The sequence below is a fragment of the Pipistrellus kuhlii genome, unplaced genomic scaffold (assembly GCF_014108245.1).
Source record: "Pipistrellus kuhlii isolate mPipKuh1 unplaced genomic scaffold, mPipKuh1.p scaffold_m20_p_12, whole genome shotgun sequence".
Classification (NCBI taxonomy): Eukaryota; Metazoa; Chordata; class Mammalia; order Chiroptera; family Vespertilionidae; genus Pipistrellus; species Pipistrellus kuhlii.
Genome location: NW_023425427.1, coordinates 35485316 through 35507820, shown reverse-complemented (window position 1 = coordinate 35507820; position 22505 = coordinate 35485316). Strand labels below are relative to the sequence as shown.

The window sequence follows — 22505 nt, the reverse complement described above, 5'->3', positions numbered from 1 at the left end:
TTTTGCAGACACTCAGCAAAGAAGTGACTTAAGTCAGTCATTGAGAGAACTGTGTTAAGGGATAACGGGAGTTTTAACCAGATTCATGGCATCTTCACACTTTTACTCTGGTAAGTATGCAATAGTTAAGACATATTATTTCATATTCAGACTTAAAAAAAAAGGCAATTTTATATACTATATACCCATATTTCTATATGTCTTTAAAAAGAGTGGAAGTTTTCCAGCCATAAAAGCTGGGCTGCAGGAGTAGTGTTTCAAAAATTGTACTTGGTAATACTTTCAATAATAAAGAATTATTTAAAAATAAAAATAAATGTTAAAAAATTATATTTGTCATGATTGTTAAAATTCAATGTGCAGAAGAATAATTTGAAGAGTATGGAGTATGCTTTACTTGTGTAAGATTTTGCTGAATCACTTATAAGATGAATAAGATCTGAGGATCTAATGTACAAGACAGTGATTATAATTAACAACACTATATATGTATAAGTGAAATTTGATAAGAGTTCCCCCCCCCCAAAAAAAAAAACTCAAAAAAGATAAATATGTGAGGTGGTGTATGTATTAATAAACTTCATAGGGGATCCTTTCACTATGCATATCAAATCATGATGATCTACACTTTAAACATTGTGTATGAAAGGGGCCACATGCTAACATGATAAACTCAGAGAAGGCCTGCATGGCAGTCTTGCAATCTCAGAGACCTAAGATGATCAAAAAGAATGGCCTGAAATTAAACTTTAACTAAAAGCAGTTATGGTGGGTAGTTATGTCATAGGGCCTATATCTTCACTGACCAGGTCAATCTTTACCTTAACTGAGCCTATCTGTCTTTTTGTACCTATAACATATCCTTGAAATGTCTGGGTAACTTGTAACTTCCCTCTTTCCCTTGGTCACAATCAATGTACCCGGGCACGAGGACAGATAAGTATTATCTATCATTTTACTTGTTATCCAATCCCAGAGTTTCTGCCCCCACTCCTACATCCCCCGCTTTGCTTTCTCCCACTTCTCTAATCTATCATGTAACCCACCTGCATCCCCTCTTTTGATTGCAATGTATAAAAATTAATGAAAAACCCACCATTTTCTGGAGCATTATCCCAATCTGTTGAAATACTGCTTCCTGGCAATTGTCAACAGTTTGGCTCACATACAACTACAAAAATTCTTTACAGGTTTGCATTTTTTTACATTAACTATATCTTATTATTTTATATGTCAATTATACTTCAATAAAACTGATTTTTTTCAATCTCATGGAGCACTTATAAAAATTCATATTTGTAGAATTCACCTCAGATTTACTGAATCCAAATTGTTGGGTTAGAGCCCAAGAATCTTTCATTTTAACAGGAGCCTCAGGTGATAGTAATTCAAGTAAAATATGGACCCTATTAGAGATATTCTGATTCAGAATTATTTATACAGAAAATGTGAGGATCTACTGGTAGAAATTATGACTCCAGGTGCTCTTTTCAGTCCTCCGACCTTACCTAGCCTTTTTAGAATAAATAAATCAAATAATAAATAGGTATCAAACACCTATGATATTTTCTATAGTATACCAACTCTTTCAATAATTTCTTTGATAAATAAGTACTACTCAGATGCAATGTACAATATGATGACTACAATTTATGCTGCTGTATGGTATACATGAACGTTGTTAAGACAGTACATTATAAGCATTCTCATCACAAAAGGAAAAATATTTTTTTCTTTTTTCTATCTATATGAAATGATTGATGTTATAATTGAATTCATAGTAGTAATCATGTCATGATATATGTAAGTCACTATGCTGTATACCTTACACTTATACAGTGTTTATGTCCATCGTATTTAATAAAAGAGTAATATGCAAATTGACCATCACTCTAACACATAAGATGGCCGCCTTCATGTGGTCAAAGATGGGTTCCTCCATGTGGACACAAGATAGCCACAGTAAGATGGCCAGCAAGGGAGGGCAGTTGTGGGTGATCAGGCAAGCAGGGGAGGGCAGTTTAGAGGGACCAGGCCTAGAAGTGAGGGCAGTGGGGGGCAATCAGGCCTGCAGGGGAGAGCAGTTAGGGGCAACCAGGCTACCAGGGGAGGGCAGGAGAGGACAGTTAGGGGCAATTGGGCCAGCAGGGGAGCAGTTAGGCGTTGACCAGGCTGGCAGGGAGTGGTTAGGGATGATCAGGCTGGTAGCCATAAGTGGTTAGGGGCAATCAGACAGGTAGACAGGTGAGTGGTTGGGAGCCAACAGTCCTGGATTGTGAGAGGGATGTCCCATATTGGAGAGAGTACAGGCTGGGCTGAGGGACACACACCCCCCATGCACGAATTTAGTGCACAGAGCCTCTATTATTCAATCAAATTGGAATAAAGTGTGTGTTGTGCATAAGAAGGAAAATTTACCCATACAACTTTTAATCATAAAATTAAAAAGTATAGGGAAGTTCACTAAATACAAATAAATCATATAAAAATTCCAACAGTTCCATTTATGTATATGAATTTACATATTAGGAAATTACCTGATAGAGCTATAGACGTCCAGTGGGGTTTGATCATTTTCTTTGGCTATTCTCATCATATCTAATACTGCCATCCCAAGACACTCTTCCTGTGTTTCATGAGTCACAGGTACTTTTATCCACCCATGCAAAAAATCATGCCGCCACTAAAGAAAAATATATTGACAAAGAAATATTTCATAAGCTTCAATATTACATTTTAATTTATTATCATATTTTAAACGATAATATAATTTCCAGAACACATATATGTAAAAGAATACCAACTCTTTTGATTTTCAACCATTTTGCCTTAAAATTTTAATAAGTTATTTGAATATGGAAAATGATTTAAATTTGTTCCCAACTAGACAGTATATACATCAATCTATTTCACTGCTCTGATCTTAAAATTATATCTTCTACAGCAAAATTACCTAAACCAAAATACATATTAATTAAATATGTACTGAGTTCCAAATATGTTCAAAGCATTATACTAAGGGCCCTGGCTGGATGGCTCAGTTAGTTAGATCATCGTTCCAATGAGTCAATGTTTCAGGTTTGATCCCATTAGGGCACATACAAAAAGCAACCAATGAATGCATAAATAAGTGGAACAAAGTGATGTTTCTCTCTCTCTCTTTCTCTTTCCATATCCTCAGGTGAGGATTTTTTTTTTTTTAAAGGAGCTATCAAACTGATAGCTAGGTGAATTTTTTTTTAAATAGCTTGCTTTTTCTTCCATATACAATATAGGACCAGTGGATAATAAATTTTGTTCATGAAGATATTCTGTTTAACTCATGCCCAGAAGAAAACAAATATATGAAAAATCAGTAACATTAGTGCTAAGAATGTACTCAACCAAATACCCACTAGAAAAAAGCTACAAATAGAGTCCCAAATGCCAAATCAATTTATTTTAAACTAGCTTATTTTCAATATCATAGAATGTATCATTTCATTAAACTGTAGAAAAGTAATTTTATATGGGTAGCTGAACAAAACAATTTTTATCTGCATTCAGTCATAACATTTCTAGATCAAACTATAACCACGGACATAAACAACAGAGTGTTGAAGGCTTGGATTGAGGCAGGGACTGAGTGGAAGGGGGGAAAGGAAGGGGAAAATAAGTGGATCTGTAATACTGTCAAACAATAAAAAATATTTTTTTTTTTAAATCAGAGATATCCTAGTATTAATATGAGTGAAAAGTAACTGAATGGTTGCCTTATTGATGGGATTTAACTAGCATGCCACCAAAAGAAATCAGGTTTATAGTATAGATGAAATAATAAAATCATAAAAGCAGCAGAAAGTCATTATCTCATAGAATATTATTATCAAAAGCCTCTCTCTCTCTTAATGGCTAAGGAAAACAACTAACAAATTTTTATTCAGCTTCCTGAAACAAAGGATAAAAGTTGGTTAGTAGTCAAGTAATTTTTAATGAATGCCAAGACCATTAAGTGAAGAAAGGACAGTTTTTTCAACAAATGATCCTAAAAAAAAACAACTGGATATCCACATGCAAAAATTAAGTTGGGCTCTTATCTTACACCATATATAAAAATTTACCCAAATGGACAAAAGACCTACATGTAAGAGCCAAAATAAAAAAAACATAAAACTCTTATAAGGAAATTGAAATTCTGATCATTTAGACTGGAGTTGATCTTTCTCAACACACACAGCTGATCATTCTACTTTTAAAAGATTATGGCAGGTTGACTCACATCCTCATGTGGTTCCTTTAAATTAGAGTACATGGCAGATGCTGAAAAGCTAAATGAAATCTGGGGTGTTTGACCTCCTGTCTTCACATTTGGGCGATTAGGAAGCATGCTGGCTTTTTTGTGTGTGTTTGTATAAAGAATAAGGGCTTCCTACATAAATCTTCCATACAAAATAGATCAGGAAAGCCAAGATCTTCCCACCAGTACCACACAAATTTTAGTCTGGAATAGCTTTCAATACATTTTAAAAGACCATGTACCCACATTGAGCTACCATGGTGGAACTTATACAGCTACTCAACTTGATGAGTTAGTAATAAAGACTTGATTTGTTAGAAATGCTCTCAACAATGTCGATGTCGCAGGAATGAGACAAACACTTAAAACTGGGTCAGCAAAGCAAATTTACTCCTGTACAAAAGGGTGCTGCAGTAAATTTGCTGGAAATCATGGGCGAAGCACACCCAATGAGAAGTCTGTTGGTGTTTTATTTCCTGACACAGGTCTGCCCTGCCCTTCACTCTTACTTGATTGGTCAGGGCTCAGAGCTCGGGTTCCCATTATTGCGTGATTGGCTAATTCAGAGGAAGGGAAGGGATAAGATGAAGCCCAAACTGGCAGCCCCCTGAGAGTATTTAGGTCATATCAAAATGGGGGAACCTAAATAGCACTGAGCTCCTTTCTTTGACAGAAAAGATCGCTGGTTCACTCATTTAAGAACCAGCGCATCAAAATGAGAAAGCAGATGCCACAAACTCAGCCAAGTCTGGCACTGTAGCACTGAATCAAATCATTTCATTGAAGAGGAGGAGATCCTTTATCAGTAACTTCTACAAACACTCGTCCCATGAATCCCAGCATTGCAAATGCCTATGACCATCATCCACCTAAGGCTTCTGGTATTGTGCAACCTGGAGGGGCTAGTGCCACTATGTGGAATGCATCATGGGATTCTCAGCTTCATAATCTCCAACAGATATGTTGGGTTCTCTGATCCTCCTTGCGCCTCCATTCCCTATGACATGGATCAGTTTATACAACTACTAGAGGCCTGGTGCACAAAATTCCTCTGGGGTGGGAGGATTATCCCTCAGACCAGCCTGCACCCGCTCCAATCTAGGACATCCCTCTCACAATCTGGGGCTGCTGCCTGCCTGCCTGATTGCCCCTAACAGCTTCTGCCTGCCCGCCTGATTGCTCCTAACCACTTCTACCTGTCAGACTGATCACCCCATAACTGCTCCCCTGCCAGTCTGATTTATGCCTAACTGCTCCCCTGCCAGCCTAATCTCCCCCAACTGCCCTCCCTTGCAGGCCCAATTGCCCCCAACTGCCCTCCCCTGCTGGCCTGATTGCCCACAACTGTCCTCTCCTGCCAGCCATTTTGTGGGGCCATCTTGTGATGACATTGCACGAGGGCATGACACCACCTAGGTTTTTATTACTATATTAAGATATGCCTTTTCTGGGGATGATTGCCCCAGCAGCCTAGATTAGCCTCTTCCCCTAATGTCCTGATTGAAGGGGTAAGGCTAGGACTGATCTTCAGTGTGATGACTAACACACTCACAACTCTTGAGAAAGGTCTAAAATCCAAATCTTACCAAATTGAGACATTTTCAAATACTTTTAATGGGTCAACTCCAGTCTAAATAGACCAGTTATTTATCTCTGTCTATATGAAAAAAAATCCCTCTACCTTTTACCATGGCATAAAATTTCTGTTCTTTAAATCTCCTGAGCCAAATTTCAGTGTCAAGGTCAGCTATTAGTGCCCTTGGAGGAAGTGGAAGCCAGCTAGTTTTCCTTGGTCCCAGCCTGTCCCAATTGAGCTTAGAACCATGAAAGCACTCCAACTATAGTCAATAACATATTAATAAATTTAAAAATGTAGGAGAAAAGTGCATGATATTGGAACAGGCAATGACTTCTCAGTAAAATATGATACCAAAAGCAGATAACCAAAGAAAAAAATAAATTAGACCACATAAAAATTAAAAACTTTTGCATACCATAGGACACAATCAACATAGTGAAAAATAAATTTATACAATGAGAGAAAATATCTGCAACATATATTTATTAAGGGGTAAATGTCTTGAATGTATAAAGAACACTTATAACTCAACAACAACAACAACAAAAACACCTGATTTTAAAATGGGCAAAGGATTTGAATAATAGTTTCCCTAAAGAAGATATACAAATGGCCAAAAAACTTATGAAAAAACATCACTAATCATTAAGGAAATGCAAATCAAAACTATGAGATACCATTTCATACCTACCAGAATAACTATTATAAAAAAAAAATATAGAAGGTAAGTGTTGGCAAGGATGTAAAGAAATTGAAAGTGAAATTAATTCCACTTCTGGTTACATATTCAAAAAAATTAAAAGCATGGTCTCAGATATTTGTATGTCAATGTTCTCTGCAGCACTATTCACAATAGTCAAAAGGAGGAAGCAACTCAAATTAACAGATGCATGGATAAACAAAATGTGATACCATGTACAATGGAACAGTCAGCCTTAACCCTTTGTACACAATAAGCATCTATAGACGCAATTAAATTCAAAATATCGTAGCATGTGGGGACGGTTTCCATTTTGGATGTGTGGCAGTTAACTGGTTAAAAAGGAAGGAAATTCTGACACACGCTACAACATGAATGAACCTTGAAGATATTATGCTAAGAGAAATAAGCCAGTCACAAAAGAGATAATCTACACTAATAAAAGAGAAAGATGCATTGACCATACCTTCATGATGCCCACCAGCCAATCAGGAGTAAGTATGCAAATTAACCCAACAAAGATGGAGGGTTAATTTGCATACTCAGAAGCTAAGCGGCCAAGGGCAGGGCAGGAGGCTTGCATCATAGCCATGGCGACAATGCAGGCGTTTCACACCGCCCCAGCCACTCTGGGCCTCTGGGTAGCGTGGGAAGGCAGAAAGGTGGCTCTGGGGCCAGAGCAAAGGCAGAAAGGTGGCTCCAGGCCTGGAGTGAGGGCGGCGCCGACAGCCAGGGGAAGGAAGGCCCATTCTTGCCTGAATCTTCGTGCATTGGACATCTAGTACTATTATATATAACTGTAATTATATGAGGTACCTCGAATAGGCAAATTCATAAAGACATTAAGTACACAGGTGGCTGTTAGGGGCCAGAGGAGAGGGGTATGGGAACTTACTCTTTAATGGGGAATAACAAGAACATTTCTTTACCCAGAAGTACAAATATCTTTTCTTTCTTTAGTTTCTACTCCTCAGTCTTTAGCACATAAAAACAAAAGTTATTTAATGATAAAACATTTTAATTACTGTTTAAATCAAGGTAATAGAGAAAAAAAAGCATTATTCAAATACACTATAAAAAATTAACATAGTATTAATAAAAAAAAAAATAGAAAAAACCACTCAGACTCAGTATCAGACCATCAACCTCCCATGAGAAATTACACAAACTATTATAGCTCAACTTTTTATGTAGTTACCAAGTTTCTTTACATTTCACTTCCCACTATTTAAGTCTGAGTTTGTTCAGAAATTAAAAAACAAACTTCTCTAAAGATATTTTATTGTCCTATGTTCCAGCCTCTTACGTTTGCATGAGTCATGTTATAAAACTCAGTCTAAACTTTATGAAATCCTAAAAATAACTTAAAGCCCTATAAAAAGAAGAATGTTAAAAATGGCCAATTCAAGGAATCTCTATAAAGTAAATTCTATTGTCCATAACCATAAATCATAGGATTAAAAATTAGTAATAAAGACTTCACTTTGTTATCTAGCTTTACCTGCTGTGCAAAACGGAACAATTTTGCCATGTATGAAGATTTTCCTAAGAGGTTTTTATCATTTAACACGTGAAAAGCAGATAATATGTCATACCTGAGCAAAAAGGTAAGACATAACAAAGTCATCAAGGAGAGGAGCTTCAGCACCTCGAGTTATTCCATGTCGATAAGTTCTGTTGCTGCCGCTACAATACCAGTAAGGAAAGTAAAATCTACAAGACAGTTGAAACATTCTGTCAGCCTCCAAATAAATCAAATATAAACATATTGCATACATATAACCACTTCTTGCAGAATGAAAGGTATTATCCCATAATGAGAAAACACAGCTAATAATGTTAAATATAAGTTGAGAGAAAAAACAAACAAACAAAAACCTAGATAAAACTATATAATACAAATAATACGTAGAAAATACAAGAAACTTAATTTAAAAATCAATATACTGCCTTTCTCCATGCATAGACTGTAGAAATAATAGGAAACAGAGAAATGTAGAAAAATGCTTATAATATCACCTCCAAATAATGACTTTTTCCTTCTTTGTTCTCAATTATTAAACTTTTATTTCCTGTCTTATTGGTTAAGAACACCATTAAAATCCAAAACAAAAGCAGTAACTGCAGCTATCTTTTTCCTAATTTTAAAGAGACTGCTTCGCCCTGACCTCTAATGGAGAAATAGTCTTACAAGAAGATTAAATGCTAATTAGCTGTAGTCTCTGATATTAGATACCTTACAATTTTAAAAATATTCAATAATTTCATCCACTTTGTTCTTTTGCCACTAAAGTGAATCACTTTACTGAAGAACATACCTTATTCTGTAGAGTACATTGTGCCTAGTTGACTCATCTATATGGAAGACATGGTTGGGTGGATACCAGATCCTTTCCGTTTCATTCATTAAAGCAAACATACTATGATACACAGGTGTGATTCCTAAGAAAGAAACAGAAAAATAAATGAGTACAGATAGTTAAAAGTACATTTATATAACATCTATAATTTATAGTGGGTCTAAAGTTAACAATTTAAAATCAGCATAAAATGGCCGAAACCGGTTTGGCTCAATGGATAGAGTGTCAGCTTGGGGACTGAAGGGTCCTGGGTTCGATTCTGGTCAAGGGCATGTACCTAGGTTGCGGGCATATCCCCAGTAGGGGGTGTGCAGGAGGCAGCTGATCGATGACTCTCTCTCATCGATGTTTCTATCTCTCGCCCTTCCTCTGTACAAAATCAATAAAATATATATTTTTAAAAATAATAATAAAATCAGCATAAAATGCAGTAGCAGCCGAAACCGGTTTGGCTCAGTGGATAGAGCGTCGGCCTGTGGACTGAAAGGTCCCAGGTTTGATTCCGGTCAAGGGCATGTACCTTGGTTGCAGGCACATCCCCAGTAGGGGGTGTGCAAGAGGCAGCTGATTGATGATTCTACCTCATCGATGTTTCTAACTTTTTATCCCTCTCTCTTCCTCTCTGTAAAAAAATCAATTAAGTATATATTTTTTAAAATGCAGTAGAAGCTGAAATCTTTTAGTTCAACACGAACTCTAACTGAATTATTAATTTAATATCATTTTGCCCTATGTTTTAAAACATAACTGCTGGGACTTTTCCAAACAAAAATTTTTAATTATTCAATTTTTTTAGATGTCTCTACAGATAAACAGATTTAAATTGGTGTATTTAAATTTATAATTAGGATATATCAAGTAATTAATATTTAGAAGTCACTGGATACTTTTAAGAAAACAGTGAAACAGCCTTATTTTTAAATATCAAATTTTATACAATACTAGTAATTAAATTCTCTGCCCTATTTAAATTTAGGAAAAAATTCAAATTGTAAAAAATTTAAATTAATAAAATTTAGAAAAAAATTTAATTGTAAACTTAAAATGCAGGAGTATATAATTTATTTTCAAAGATATTTTAGGATGTACATGGACAAAAAGTTGAAGGCCACTAAACTTTATAAAAGCATATAAAATATCTAAGCCACACAATTAATGCTTTTTATTTCCTAGCACATATAGAACATTCACACATACATACACACATATTCACACCAATAATGTGGACCCTTCAGTCTGTAGGCCAATGTTATACCCACTGATAGAGGCTACAAATACTTCTAAATATCTCACAGGTCACAGAAATTAAAGAACATTTATAATAAACGATCACTAATATCATGTGTTTAAAATTATAAAATATAACTACTACACTCAAGAAAGAAAATTATAGCTCTAATATGATTACATTAGAAAATAACAGATTAATCTGAATTATCTAAGTCAAGTCAGCAAACAACAGAATAACCCAAAGACAGCTGAAAGAAGGACATGACACAAAAGGAGTTAATAAGGATAAAAATCTAATAAAGAGAATCAACAAGATAAAAACTGATTTACAATGACTAATAAATAAACAAATCTTTGTCAACTCTGATCGAAAAAGAAAGAAGGCACAGAAAAACACTAAGAATTTTTTTAAATATAAGTTCTGAAGACAAAAAGGGAGTGCTAGAATAAATTATGCCAATAAACTTGAAAATATATACAAATTGCCGAAACCTGTTTGGCTCAGTGGAGGGAGTGTCGGCCTGCCGACTGAAAGGTCCCAGGTTTGATTTTGGTCAAGGGCATGTACTTTGGTTGCAGGCACATCCCCCGGAAGGGATGTGCAAGAAGCAGTGATCGATGTTTCTCTCTCATTGATGTTTCTAACTCTCTATCCCTCTCTCTTCCCCTCTGTAAAAAATCAATAAAATATATTTTAAAAAAGAAAATGTATACAAATTAAATTTTAAAATATGTAACTTTAAAAATGGATTTCAAAAGAACTATAATCATTTTTTTAAAAATCTCCCACTTTAAAAAAGTAGAGGAGAAGAAAGAAGGAAGAAGAAGGAAAGAAATAAAGAATAATCAGAAAGAAGGAAAACCCCCATAAGACCCAGAGGAAATCTATATATGTTCAACCAAACATGAAAGACAATTCTAATCTTAATTACAGTGAATTTAAAAAGAGAACAGAAAAAATGGCAAATATTGTGGATTTAGTTTGACTATGATACCAAAACCAAACAAAGACATCATAAAAGAATTATCTCACCAAAATAGATACTAACAATCCTAAACTAAATATTAGCAAACCAAATCCAACCATATTTTTTATTATATATATATATAATTGATTTTTACAGAGAGAGGAAAGGAAAGGGATAGAGTTAGAAACATCAATGAGAGAGAAACATCAACCAGCTGCCTCCTGCATATCCCCTACTGGGGATTGCCTGCAACCAAGATACACGCCCTGACTGGAATCGAACCTGGGACACCCTTGAGTCCACAGGCCGACGCACTGAGCCAAACTGGTCAAGGCAACAATAATGTTGTTGTTTTTTTATTAACGAAGTTCATTCACCCTAAGATTGCAAAAATGACTAAATTAGAAAACTCCATTCATATAATTTATCACAATAACATACTGGAAAAAATCTGCAGTAAAATGGCAAAAATCACAGATTTGAAAAGTTGGGTAGTGAGTACACTGGTATGTATTATATTTTTATACAAAGTATTACTTAAAATATCCTATCTAGTAAAAGAGTAAATGAATTAACCATCACTCAACTGCACCCACAAGCCACGCCCACAAGCCAATCAGGAGCAAGTATGTAAATTAACCCAAGCAAGATGGTTAAGGCCACAGAGAGAGCAGGAGGGAGGCTTGGGTTTCCCCAGTGATGGAGGAAGCCAAGCTTTACGCATACCCTGACTGGCTGAGGCCTCAGCTTAAGGCTACAAAGTTTCAATTATAGAAGATAAATAAATCCCAACAGAAATGGCTGTAGCCACAGAGCAAGCAGAAGGCTCTGCTCAATGCTACTAAGTTTCAATTGTAGAAGATAAATAAATCCCAGATACCAGGGCCTCTGCTTGGGTCACTGGGGGACATGGCCAGCTTGCAAACCACCACAGGCTCCTTGCCCAGGCCGCCCCACGCCCCAAGGGAACCCCCACCCTGATCTGGGACACCTTTCAGGGCAAACCAGCAGGCCCCACCTGTGTACCAAGCCTCTAACCTCCTTCTGTCTAATAAAAGAGTAATATGCAGATTGATCATTACTCCAACACAAAAGATTGTTGTCCCATGTGGTCAAAGATCCTGGCCCCATGTGGACTCAAAATGGCCACCATAAGATGGCCAGCAGAGGAGGGCAGTTGGGAGGCACCAGGCCTGAAAGGGAGGACAGTTGGGGGTAATCAAGCCTGCAGGGTAGAGCAGTTAAGGGTGACCAGGCCAGCAAAGGAGGGAAGTTGGGAGCAAATAGGCTGGCAGGGGAGCAGTCAGACATCAATCAGGCTTGCAGGGAAGTGGTTAGGGGGTAATCAGGCTGGCAGGCAGAAGCAGTTAGGGGCAATCAGGAAGGCAGGCAGGCAAGCAGTTGGGAGCCAGCAGTTCTAGATTGTGAGAAGGTCCTAGAGGGGTCCTAGATTAGAGAGGGTGCAGTTTGGGCTGATGGACACACACACACCATGCACAAATTTCATTTTATAAAAAAAGTTTTATAATAAAGAAATAAAAATTTAAAAAGCAAAATAAAAAAGTAAAGTGAAAAAATAGAAATAAGTTATTCACAATAAAGCAAGTTTACAAGTCCAATAAAATTTGAAGGGATGGTAATACCTAATACCTAGTTTTGAAGAAATGCAAATTAAAATTATATGACATCAATTTATACCCATTTAATGCAAAAAGAGTAAGAGAAATATCATCTATTGCTGATTAATGGTGAAAAGGGTACTGTTATGTAACTGCTAAAAATGTAAACTGGAAGAGTGTTTGAGAAAGAAATATTGGTATAAATTTTTTAAAAATCAGTATCGGTAAAGAATGATTAAAACCTTTAAATTCATCAATCTCTAAAAGTCTAGTAGATTAATAAGAAAATGTAAATTCAAGAGCAAAGAAAAAATTAGGGTGGTTATATCCATGCCACGGACTGTTATGAAATTAAATAAAAGAATGAGCTAGTGCCAAAGTAGTTGGCTTAAATAGGTTTTTCACAATGTATTTATTTATAAGAAAAGCAAAAAGCACAGAAGAATATATAATATGATTCCATTTTATAAAATAATAGCTTTAAAATCATAATGACTGTTTATGAGAGAAAATGAGATAGTGTGTCCATTATGTGATTATATCAGCGTTTTTCAACCGCTGTTCCACGGCACACTTGCCGTAGGTGCAGACAAGACAAGAATTTTATAATTTTTCACTATTTTGTTTACTTAATATTTCATAATAAAGTAATTATAAAATACTTTTTTTGTGTTTATTTGATTCCTATTCAAGAGAATTACTTTATATATAGTCAATATAGGCACAGAGTTAAATTTTTTAACATTTTCAAATGGTGGTGTGCCTCGTGATTTTTTTCATGAAACAAGTGTGCCTTTGCCCAAAAAAGGTTGAAAAACACTGGATTATATGATCATGGAGAAAAGTATAAAAGGATTCATAATTATGATTATGAATGGAACTTAACAGGATGGAACTAAGAAAATGAAAGTTAACAGGATGGAATTAAGAAAAAAGGAAGGTAAGAGTACAGTGGACAAGAAACTTTCTCAAAGAATTTATTAAATAAAAACAGTGTGCCCTCATGTCACAAAGAAAAGGTGAAAGGGAAGAAAAAAGACTTATCCATAGCAAAGGGTTCACCATGTGAGTCATCTTGAAACTAGAGAATAATGACTTGTAATTGTCAATTTTAAAATAACAATAAGTAGATAGCAAGTAGTTTATTTCATCTGAATATTATTTTGATCCACACAACTTCTGAATTAAAAAATATTTTAAACTTGAACTTTAAAATAACATATAATCAAGTAGTTAGCTTCATAATCCCATGTCTCTGTACACTGCACATACTACTTCTTCTATCTAAAAGGTATATATCACATAAATCAGTGTTCTAAGTACATATAAGACAGTGGGAAAGGACATGCCTATGAAAGGGCCATAAGACCTGATATAAGATTATCTTGGAAAGAGAAAATACTTTTATGATTAAGAAAGAAATATTAAAGTATTAATAAAAAGGAACACTTCATGGTGATAAGAGGGTCAATTTAACAGAAAGACAAAAAAATATTAAATTTGTGTTCAACTAATAACAAGGCTTCAAAATATATGAAGCAAAAGTAGATGGGACCAGAACAGAAACAGACAAATAGAAATAGACAAATTCAAAATCTATAAACATGGGAGAAGGCAAAAAAAATAAAAGGACACTCACATTTTAAATTATTAACCATCTTAAACTTTGTTTACATTTACAGAACACTATATAATCATCAAGTGTTTTCAAATGTATGTGAAACATTTTTTTAAAATAAATCTTTATTGTTCAGATTATTACAAATGTGATCCTCTTCCCCCCCTCAATTGCTCCCCTTCACCAGGTTCCCACCCCACCCTCTGTCCTTTCCCCATCCCCCATTGTCCTCATCCATAGGTGCACAGTTTTTGTTCAGTCTCTTCCCGCACCCCTACTCCCCTTTTCCCTGAGAATCGTCAGTCCACTCCCCTTCCATACCTCTGATTCTATTATATTCACCAGTTAATATTGTTCATCAGATTTTTAAATTCCCTTGCTTTTTAGATTACCTTGTTGATAGCTACGTATTTGTTGATCATAATTTTTATCTTTATCTTCTTCCTCTTCCTAAATAACCTCCTTCAGCAATTCATATAATTCTGGTTTGGTGGTGATGAACTCTTTTAGCTTTTTTTTTATTTGTGAAGCTCTTTATCTGTCCTTTGATTCTGAGTGATAGCTTTGCTGGGTAGATTATTTTTGGCTGTAGGTTCTTGTTATTCATCACCTTGAATATTTCTTGCCATTCCCATCTGGCCTGCATGGTTTCTGTTGAGAAATCAGCTGACAATCTTATGGGTGCTCCTTTATAGGTCACTACCTGCTTTTCTCTTGCTGCTTTTAATATTCTCTCTTTGTCTTTTGCTCTTGGAATTTTAATTATGATGTCTTGGTGTGGTCCTCCTTGGATTCCTTTTGTTTGGGGTTCTGTGGGCTTCCTGGACTTGTAAGTCTATTTCTTTCCCCAGGTGGGGGAAGTTTTCTGTCACTATTTCTTCTAGTACTCTTTCGGTATCTTGCTCTCTCTCTTCTGGAATCCCCGTAATTCTGATGTTGGTTCGCTTGAAATTGTCCCAGAGGTTTCTTACACTATCTTCAACTTTCTGGATTCTCTTATCTTCTCCCTTCTGCAGAGGAGTGTCCTCTGGCTCTTTGTGTTCTAAATCTTTGTCTTGATTCTTGCGATCTTCCAGTCTGTTTTTAGGACTTTGTATAATATTTTTTATTTCAGACAATGTTTTCTTCATTTCTTGTTGATCCCTTATTATTTCTAGTTGCTCCCTTTTCATATCCTCATAGGTCTCATTTATTTTATTGGCCTTTTTTAGGATATTGTTGAATAACCTTATAACTGTAGTTTTGAACTCAATGTCCAATCTTTTCTTTGTGTCCTTCTTCTTGTCTGCATTTTAGTTGTTTCCCTGATTTGATGGAATAGCTTTGTGTGCTAGGTGTTCTGGTAGAGCCCAGTAGCACAGCCTTCCCAGTTACCTGCAGTGGACAGTCTTGGTGTAGCCCTTTGCGGGCTGTGTGTGCAGTCTTGTTGTTAAGCCTTGCTTATTGTTGGTATCACTGGGAAGCGTTGATCTCCAAGCCAATTGGCTGTGAGGATCAGCAGTGTCTCAGCTAGGAGGGTTTCCGTACTCTGCTTGAATAGGGCGGGGTCTCGGGGTGGCGCAGACAATCTTTGGTTCCCTGTCAGTCTCGCCTTAGAAAAGTCCTGTTCGTGCAAAGTGTTGGAAGATTGGTTGCAGGCGCGCACGCACCTCTTTGGTAAAGGCGCAGACAAGCTTTGGATTCCTGCAAGTCCCTCCTTAGAGAAAGCCAGCCTCTGGGAGAGCTTCTGTGCTCAGCCACAGGTAGGGCGGAGTCTCGGGTTGGTGCAGACAAACTTTGTTTTCCCTTCGGCTCCTCCCCAAGTCCCGCAGTAATGGCCTCTGGCTTCACACACCTCCAAGAGATCTCTGCCCACTGCCTGACAGTCTGGCCTCTCCCTGAATGGGGCAATAGGGTGATTCTGTTTTCCTCTCAGACAAGAAAGCCAGCCACGTTAGCTGTTCGCCCTCTCCGCGCCAGAAGTAAGCCAGTAGCGAACTCAGTCAGGCCCGCCCTCTCTGCGTGCAGGGAGTAAACCAGCAGCAATCTCGGTCCGGCCCTTCCTCTCCGCACCGGGATTAAGCCAGCGCCTTTTCGTGCACACAGTTCTCCGTACCTTCACAGTTCCTGAGGTTCAACGTGCCTTCTCTCTCCTTCCCAGATGGCAGAGCCTCCTCTCAGCCAGCCGTCTGGAGCTTCAGGGCAATGCCTCCCCTGTTTTTCAGTTCTAAATTCAAATTTGTTGTGGTAGGCTGCATTCGGGTGTCTACCCTATGCCGCCATCTTGGTCTCTTTCCTGTGAAACATTTTTTAAAACTTGCCTGATAATCTGAATCATAAGACAATCAACAAATTTCGAGGACTGAAATTATACAGAGTATAATATGGGAGTCCCAGAGGAAGATAAACTAGAGATAGGCACAAAAAGAATATTTAGAGAAACAATGGCCCAAACCTACCTTTTTTTTTTTTTAATATTTTTAAAAATATTTTTTATTGATATTTTTAGAGAAAGGGAGAGGGACAAATAGAAACATCAATCAGCTGCCATCTGCACGCCTGCTACTAGGGATAGAACCCACAACCAAGATGCATGCCCTTAACCTGAATCAAACCCTTGACTCTTCAATTGAGGGCTGATGCTCTATCCACTGAGCCAAACCAGTCAGGGCAAAACCTCCCCAAATTTGATGAAACCCACAGATACACAATCCATGAAGATCAGTATGTCCTAAGATAGACAAACACAAAGTGTTATATATACCAAAACACATTAAAATCAAACTATCAAAAGCCAACAATAGCCAAAACAGGTTTGGCTCAGTGGTAGAGCGTCGGTCTGCGGACTGAAAGGTCCCAGGTTCGATTCTGGTCAAGGGCATGTACGTTGGTTGTGGGCACATCCCCAGTAGGGGGTGTGCAAGAGGCAGCTGGTCGATGTTTCTCTCTCATCGACGTTTCTAGCTCTCTATCTCTCTCCCTTCCTCTCTGTAAAAAATCAATAAAATATATTTAAAAAAAAAAAAAAGCCAGCAGGAGAGAACCTTGAAAACAGCAAGAGAGAAGTGATTTGTTACATATAAGAAATTCTTGATTAGGAATCCTTAATAAGACTCAAAGCCAATTTCTCATCAGAAACCATTCAGGTTATAAGGCAATAGAATGACATATTTAAAGCACTCAAAGAGAAAACTCTCAGACAAGAATTCTGTATCTGCAAAATTATCCTTCAAAAATGAAGAAGAAAGTAAAACATTCTCAGATAAACAAAAGCTGAAAGAGTTCACATCTAATAGATATTTCCTACAAGGAATAAGCCTAGGTGGAAATGATGTGATATTAGAGAGTAGCTAAAAATAATGAAAAAGAACTCTGATGAAGGTTAACTGCATAGGTAAATAAAAAGCCAGTATTAGATTTTTATTATCTTTAGATTTTTATTATAATTCTTCTTTTTACCTAGATGATTTATGCATATGACAAATGCATAAACCAATAATTATAAATCTACACAATGCATAAAGATATAATTAGTAAAACAATATCATAAAGGAGAAGGTACAGAGGTACAGAGTTGTATATAAGCAATAATTCAGATTAGATTGTTACAAATTTAAGAGACAAATTGTAATTCCTAGGCCTGGCAGAGTTTGGGAGCGCTGCCCCATGGATTTGGGTGACTCCATCCTTTGAAATCTAGGTGGATGCAGCCATACCCCCTGGACCTGCATTCTTAAGCTGGTAGAAACAGTTTACTCTATCAAAGTTTGTAGCATGCAACCTACAGAGGGGCAGCTGCTGCACTGAGCACTACCAGAGCTAAACCTGGGCAGAGCACCAGAGGAACCCTCACTATGAGGCAGCACCAGGGAGCAAGCAGGAGGTCTCTAAGATTTGGCAGCTCTCCTTTGAAATTGTTCTGCCATCAGGCCTTTGCAAAAGAAGAGGCAGCCTGAGTGACTTCTAAATTGCCCTTAGTGTCATTCTTTTATTGTCTTAGGAAATAGCGCCTGGTACCTGTTGATATGGTACCTATTGATATGGCTGGTCCACACTAATTATCAAATAGTGTTTTCTTTAGATACCACTTTTTCATTTTTTACAAGATGGATAGTTGAGAATTTTCCAAATCTTCAAGTTTTGCTTCCTTTTTGCTTAACAATTCCATCTTTAAGTCATTTCTCAAACATTTTACTGTAAGTAGCAGTCAAGTAATGACTTTGAACAGTGTGTTTAAGTCAATATCCAATTTTATTGCTCACAAAACTCTACCTTCCACAAAACAGTAAAATATAAACACAATTCAGGAAAGTTCTTTGGCACCTTACAACAAGGATCACTTTTCTTCCAGATTTCAGTAACATGTTGCTCATCTGATCTAAGACCTCATCAAAATGGCCTTTACCATCCATATTTCTACCAGCTTTCTATTCATGATTAAATATTCTCTAAGAAGATTGAGGCTTTCTCTACAGCTCTCTTCTTTTCTTTCTGAGTCCTCACCAGACTGCACAATGAAGGCTGTTTCTACCATGCACTCAAAACTCTTCCATTACCCATTATGCAATTTCAAAGCCACTTTCACATTTTTAGGTATTTGTTACATCTTCCCCCCTCCTCCACTTCTCAGTACCAATTTTTGTCTTAATCCATTTGGAATCCTCTAACTAAAATACCATCAACTCTGTGGCTTATAAATAACAGACATTTCTCATCATTCTGGAGGCTAAAAGTACAAAACCGAGGCACTGGCAGATTCAGGTTCTAATAAGGACCTACGCCTGGTTCATAGAAGGTTCATCTTCTGATTCATCTTCTTACTATGTCCTCACATGTCTGAAGGGGCAGAGATGCTCTCTGGAGTCTCTTTTAGGGTACTAATCCCACTGATGAAGGACATTACCCACCCCACCCCCCCACCATGATCTAATCACTTCCCAAAGGTCCTACCTCCAAATACCATCACACTGGGGCAGTGGTCGGCAAACTCATTAGTCAACAGAGCCAAATAGCAACAGTACAATGATTGAAATTTCTTTTGAGAGCCAAATTTTTTTTAACTTAAACTTCTTCTAATGCCACTTCTTCAAAATAGACTCGCCTAGGCCATGGTATTTTGTGGAAGAGTTATACTCAAGGGGCCAAAGAGCCGCATGTGGCTTGTGAGCTGCAGTTTGCAGACCACAGCACTGGGAGAATAGATTTCAACATAAGTTTGAAGGGGAACACAAACATTCCATCTATAGGACCAGACCAAGGCAGATTTACCTTAAATTCTACTCTAGTGATGTTCTCATGTTTTATGCATGTTCTACATGTGTGTTGTATTAGATTAGCATAATTAAAGCAATCATCTATTAATAAATAGAAAAAATATTTTTAATAGTTACCACAGGCTTTAGAAGCAGCAACACAAATTTCTTCTGCAACATATTCCCCAGTTGAAAACTTCAGGTAATCTCCCTCAGTTTTCCCAAGGGAATGATAAAGATACACCTGAAGGATTGGATCTATTTGTTTCACAGGATCAGTAATTCCAGGAATATCACCATTCTGATGCATAGGAGGTGTGCATGTTCCTTCCATTTCTGTCATTGTGAGGCAAGCCATTTCCACGCAGTCTTTTTCAGGACATTTGCCTATAAGAGAAAATAACACAGTTAATCAATGATTGTGAAAACCATCAAGATTATAAACTTCCTGTAGACAAGGACTATAAAATTGTGAAGTTTACCATTTAACTGAGGAAACATAATATAAATATGTAACACAAAACAGAGAAAATCAGTTGCAGACTACCAAAAATATCCCATGAGGCAACATGATTTCTTAACAAATGAATTACTCTGACAATAGCTTATTAATGTCTGAAGGGGGAAAATAACATTTCAATTTTTATAAGAGGAGTTAATATTTAAAACTGATCTTGAACAATGGATTGAATTTAAATGAATGGAAGAGGAAAAACATTCCAAGAGAATAAAACTGTTCAAGAGTAGAAAGATATAAAATATGTTCAGTAAGTTATTGGGCAGAAGTATAGAATTTGTGAAGTTATACCATTTAGAATAATTTATACTTATGGCAAAACTGCAGTTACATAACCAATCTGCATTTTTCCTTCTTCCTTGATATTGAAGGAGAGTTAATGTATCAAAAAACAAAACAATACACTGTACTTCCCCATAGGTGGATAACCCCGTGAGCCCGTGTTAGCAAATAAGATTAAATGAAAGTTGTTGGATTGTGCTTCCAGGACCACTCCTTAAAAGGAGGGTGACTCCTTTTGTTTTTTCCCCCTTCACTCTCTTCCTACCCAAATCTTGTGGCCAGTGCACATCATAGACATCAGTTGAATAGTTAAATGGTCGAACAGTTAGACACTTAGCATATTAAGCTTTTATATATATAGATTGCACTCATGTGGAATCTAAGTAACAAAATAAATTAATGAACAGAATGGACCTAGGGACATGGAAGCAGGAACAGAGTGCAGAATCTCAGAGGGAAGACAGGGGAAGGGTGGGTGGGTGAGAAATAATCAACCCAAGACCTTACTTGCATAACCTATGGACAGAGACAATAAGAGCTAAAGGCCTAAGGAAAGGAAGGAGGGAGAGGGGCAGACTGAAGGGAGTCAATGGGGGAAAAGGCAACATATGTAATACTTTTATCAATGAAGAATTTTTTTAAAGATTTATTATTTTTTAAATATTACTGGATTCAACATGCTAGCAATTTGTTCAGCATTTTTTCATATATATATTAAACATATCCCCCCAGATACCTGTTAGTATCAAACAAACTTTTCTTGTTTTTATCTATTCTCAGGTATACTTTAGGTGAGTTGGTTTCTACCAGATATTTGGCTACCTAAACATTATTTTCAAGAGTACATTTGGCCAATTATATCTAAAGCAATAACTCTCCAAAATATAATCAAACATCCAAGTAAGAGCATAGCCAAGAAAAGTTACATACATGAACGCTACAAGGGGAGAGTCCAATTCAAGCTTCTTGTCAATGGTAATAGGAATATATCATGTCTAATAAATATCATCAGTGATAAGAAGCTGGATCTACTTTTCAGCAACTACTGTTTTTTAAAAGGCCTCAGGCCTGGCAGGTATGTGCCGGCAACCAAGGTTCATGCCCTTGACTGGAATCGAACCTGGGACCTTTTAGTCTGCAGACCAACGCTCTATCCACTGAGCCAATCGGTTAGAGCGAATCCACTGGATTTTAAAAGAAGACTACCTATAGGAAAGGGATCTAAGAGGTAAGAATGGCTTTCCTTTTTATTTTGTATCATTATTTTGAATTTTCTAATCTCATACATAGTTTACAACTTAGAATTTTTACCCAGAAAAAAAAAAAAGCACTTTCAAACACTTGAAGATTCAAAGTTTACCCAAAAACAGCATTTAACAAGTTACTTTACTGAGCTAAAACATGCCAGAACAAAGGAGTAAATAAAAAAGTATGACATCTGGTCCAAAAAAAATAGATCCAATCCTGGAAATCAGTAAAGGATTATGATAACAGCTGGGCAGCAGGCCTCAGACAGGAGCCCTCTGCCTCTAAAAAACTTGAGAAAAAAGTGGTGCTAGGCTGCTTGCTAAGATGGAGTAGAAAACAAAGCCAAACAAAACATAAATACCTACAGATGATATAAAAAAGGAAAGCAGTGACAGAAAAGAAAAAGGCACCCTGGTTGTTTGGCTCAGTGGATGGAGCATTGGCCTGTGGACTGAGGGGTCCCAAGTTTGATTCCAGTCAGGGGCGCATGCCTGGGTTGTAGGCTTGATCCCCAGTGGGGGGCAAGCGGGAAGCAGCCGGTCGATGATTCTCTCTCATCACTGATGTTTCTGTCTCTCTCTCCCTTTCCCTTCCTCTCTGAAATCAATAAAAATATTAAAAAAAAAAAAAAAAAAAAAAAAGGAAGGAAGGAAGGAAGGAAGGAAGGAAGGAAGGAAGGAAGGAAGGAAGGAAGGAAGGAAGGCAGGCAGGCAGGAGGCAGGCAATTCCAATGGAAGAACACTTGACAAGGGGTGAAATAACAGTTTAGAATACTCCTTGGCTCTGTAACAAACAATCCTTATTATAATATAGGCAACATTATTGTCTTTACAAATTAATCACCTACAGAAAGGCAATCAGCTGAAGAAGTAGAAAT

At 36.9% G+C, this 22505-nt stretch overlaps 1 protein-coding gene across 14 annotated transcripts in view; it reads right to left on the bottom strand.

The window, feature by feature from the left end:
- Positions 1-22505, bottom strand: part of JAK2 (Janus kinase 2) — a 91990-nt gene that overhangs the window by 49041 nt on the left and 20444 nt on the right. For all 14 annotated transcript variants that reach the window (XR_004987188.2, XM_045580181.1, XM_036433979.2 and 11 more), the window contains 4 exons: positions 19720-19968; positions 8874-8997; positions 8151-8268; positions 2538-2683 (listed from right to left, as the gene is read on the bottom strand). Coding sequence is in view for 13 of the 14 variants with exons in the window: in XM_045580181.1 (XP_045436137.1) it covers positions 2538-2683; positions 8151-8268; positions 8874-8997; positions 19720-19968 (637 nt within the window). In the remaining variant the exon portion in view is untranslated. The remainder of the gene's footprint in view (positions 1-2537; positions 2684-8150; positions 8269-8873; positions 8998-19719; positions 19969-22505) is intronic.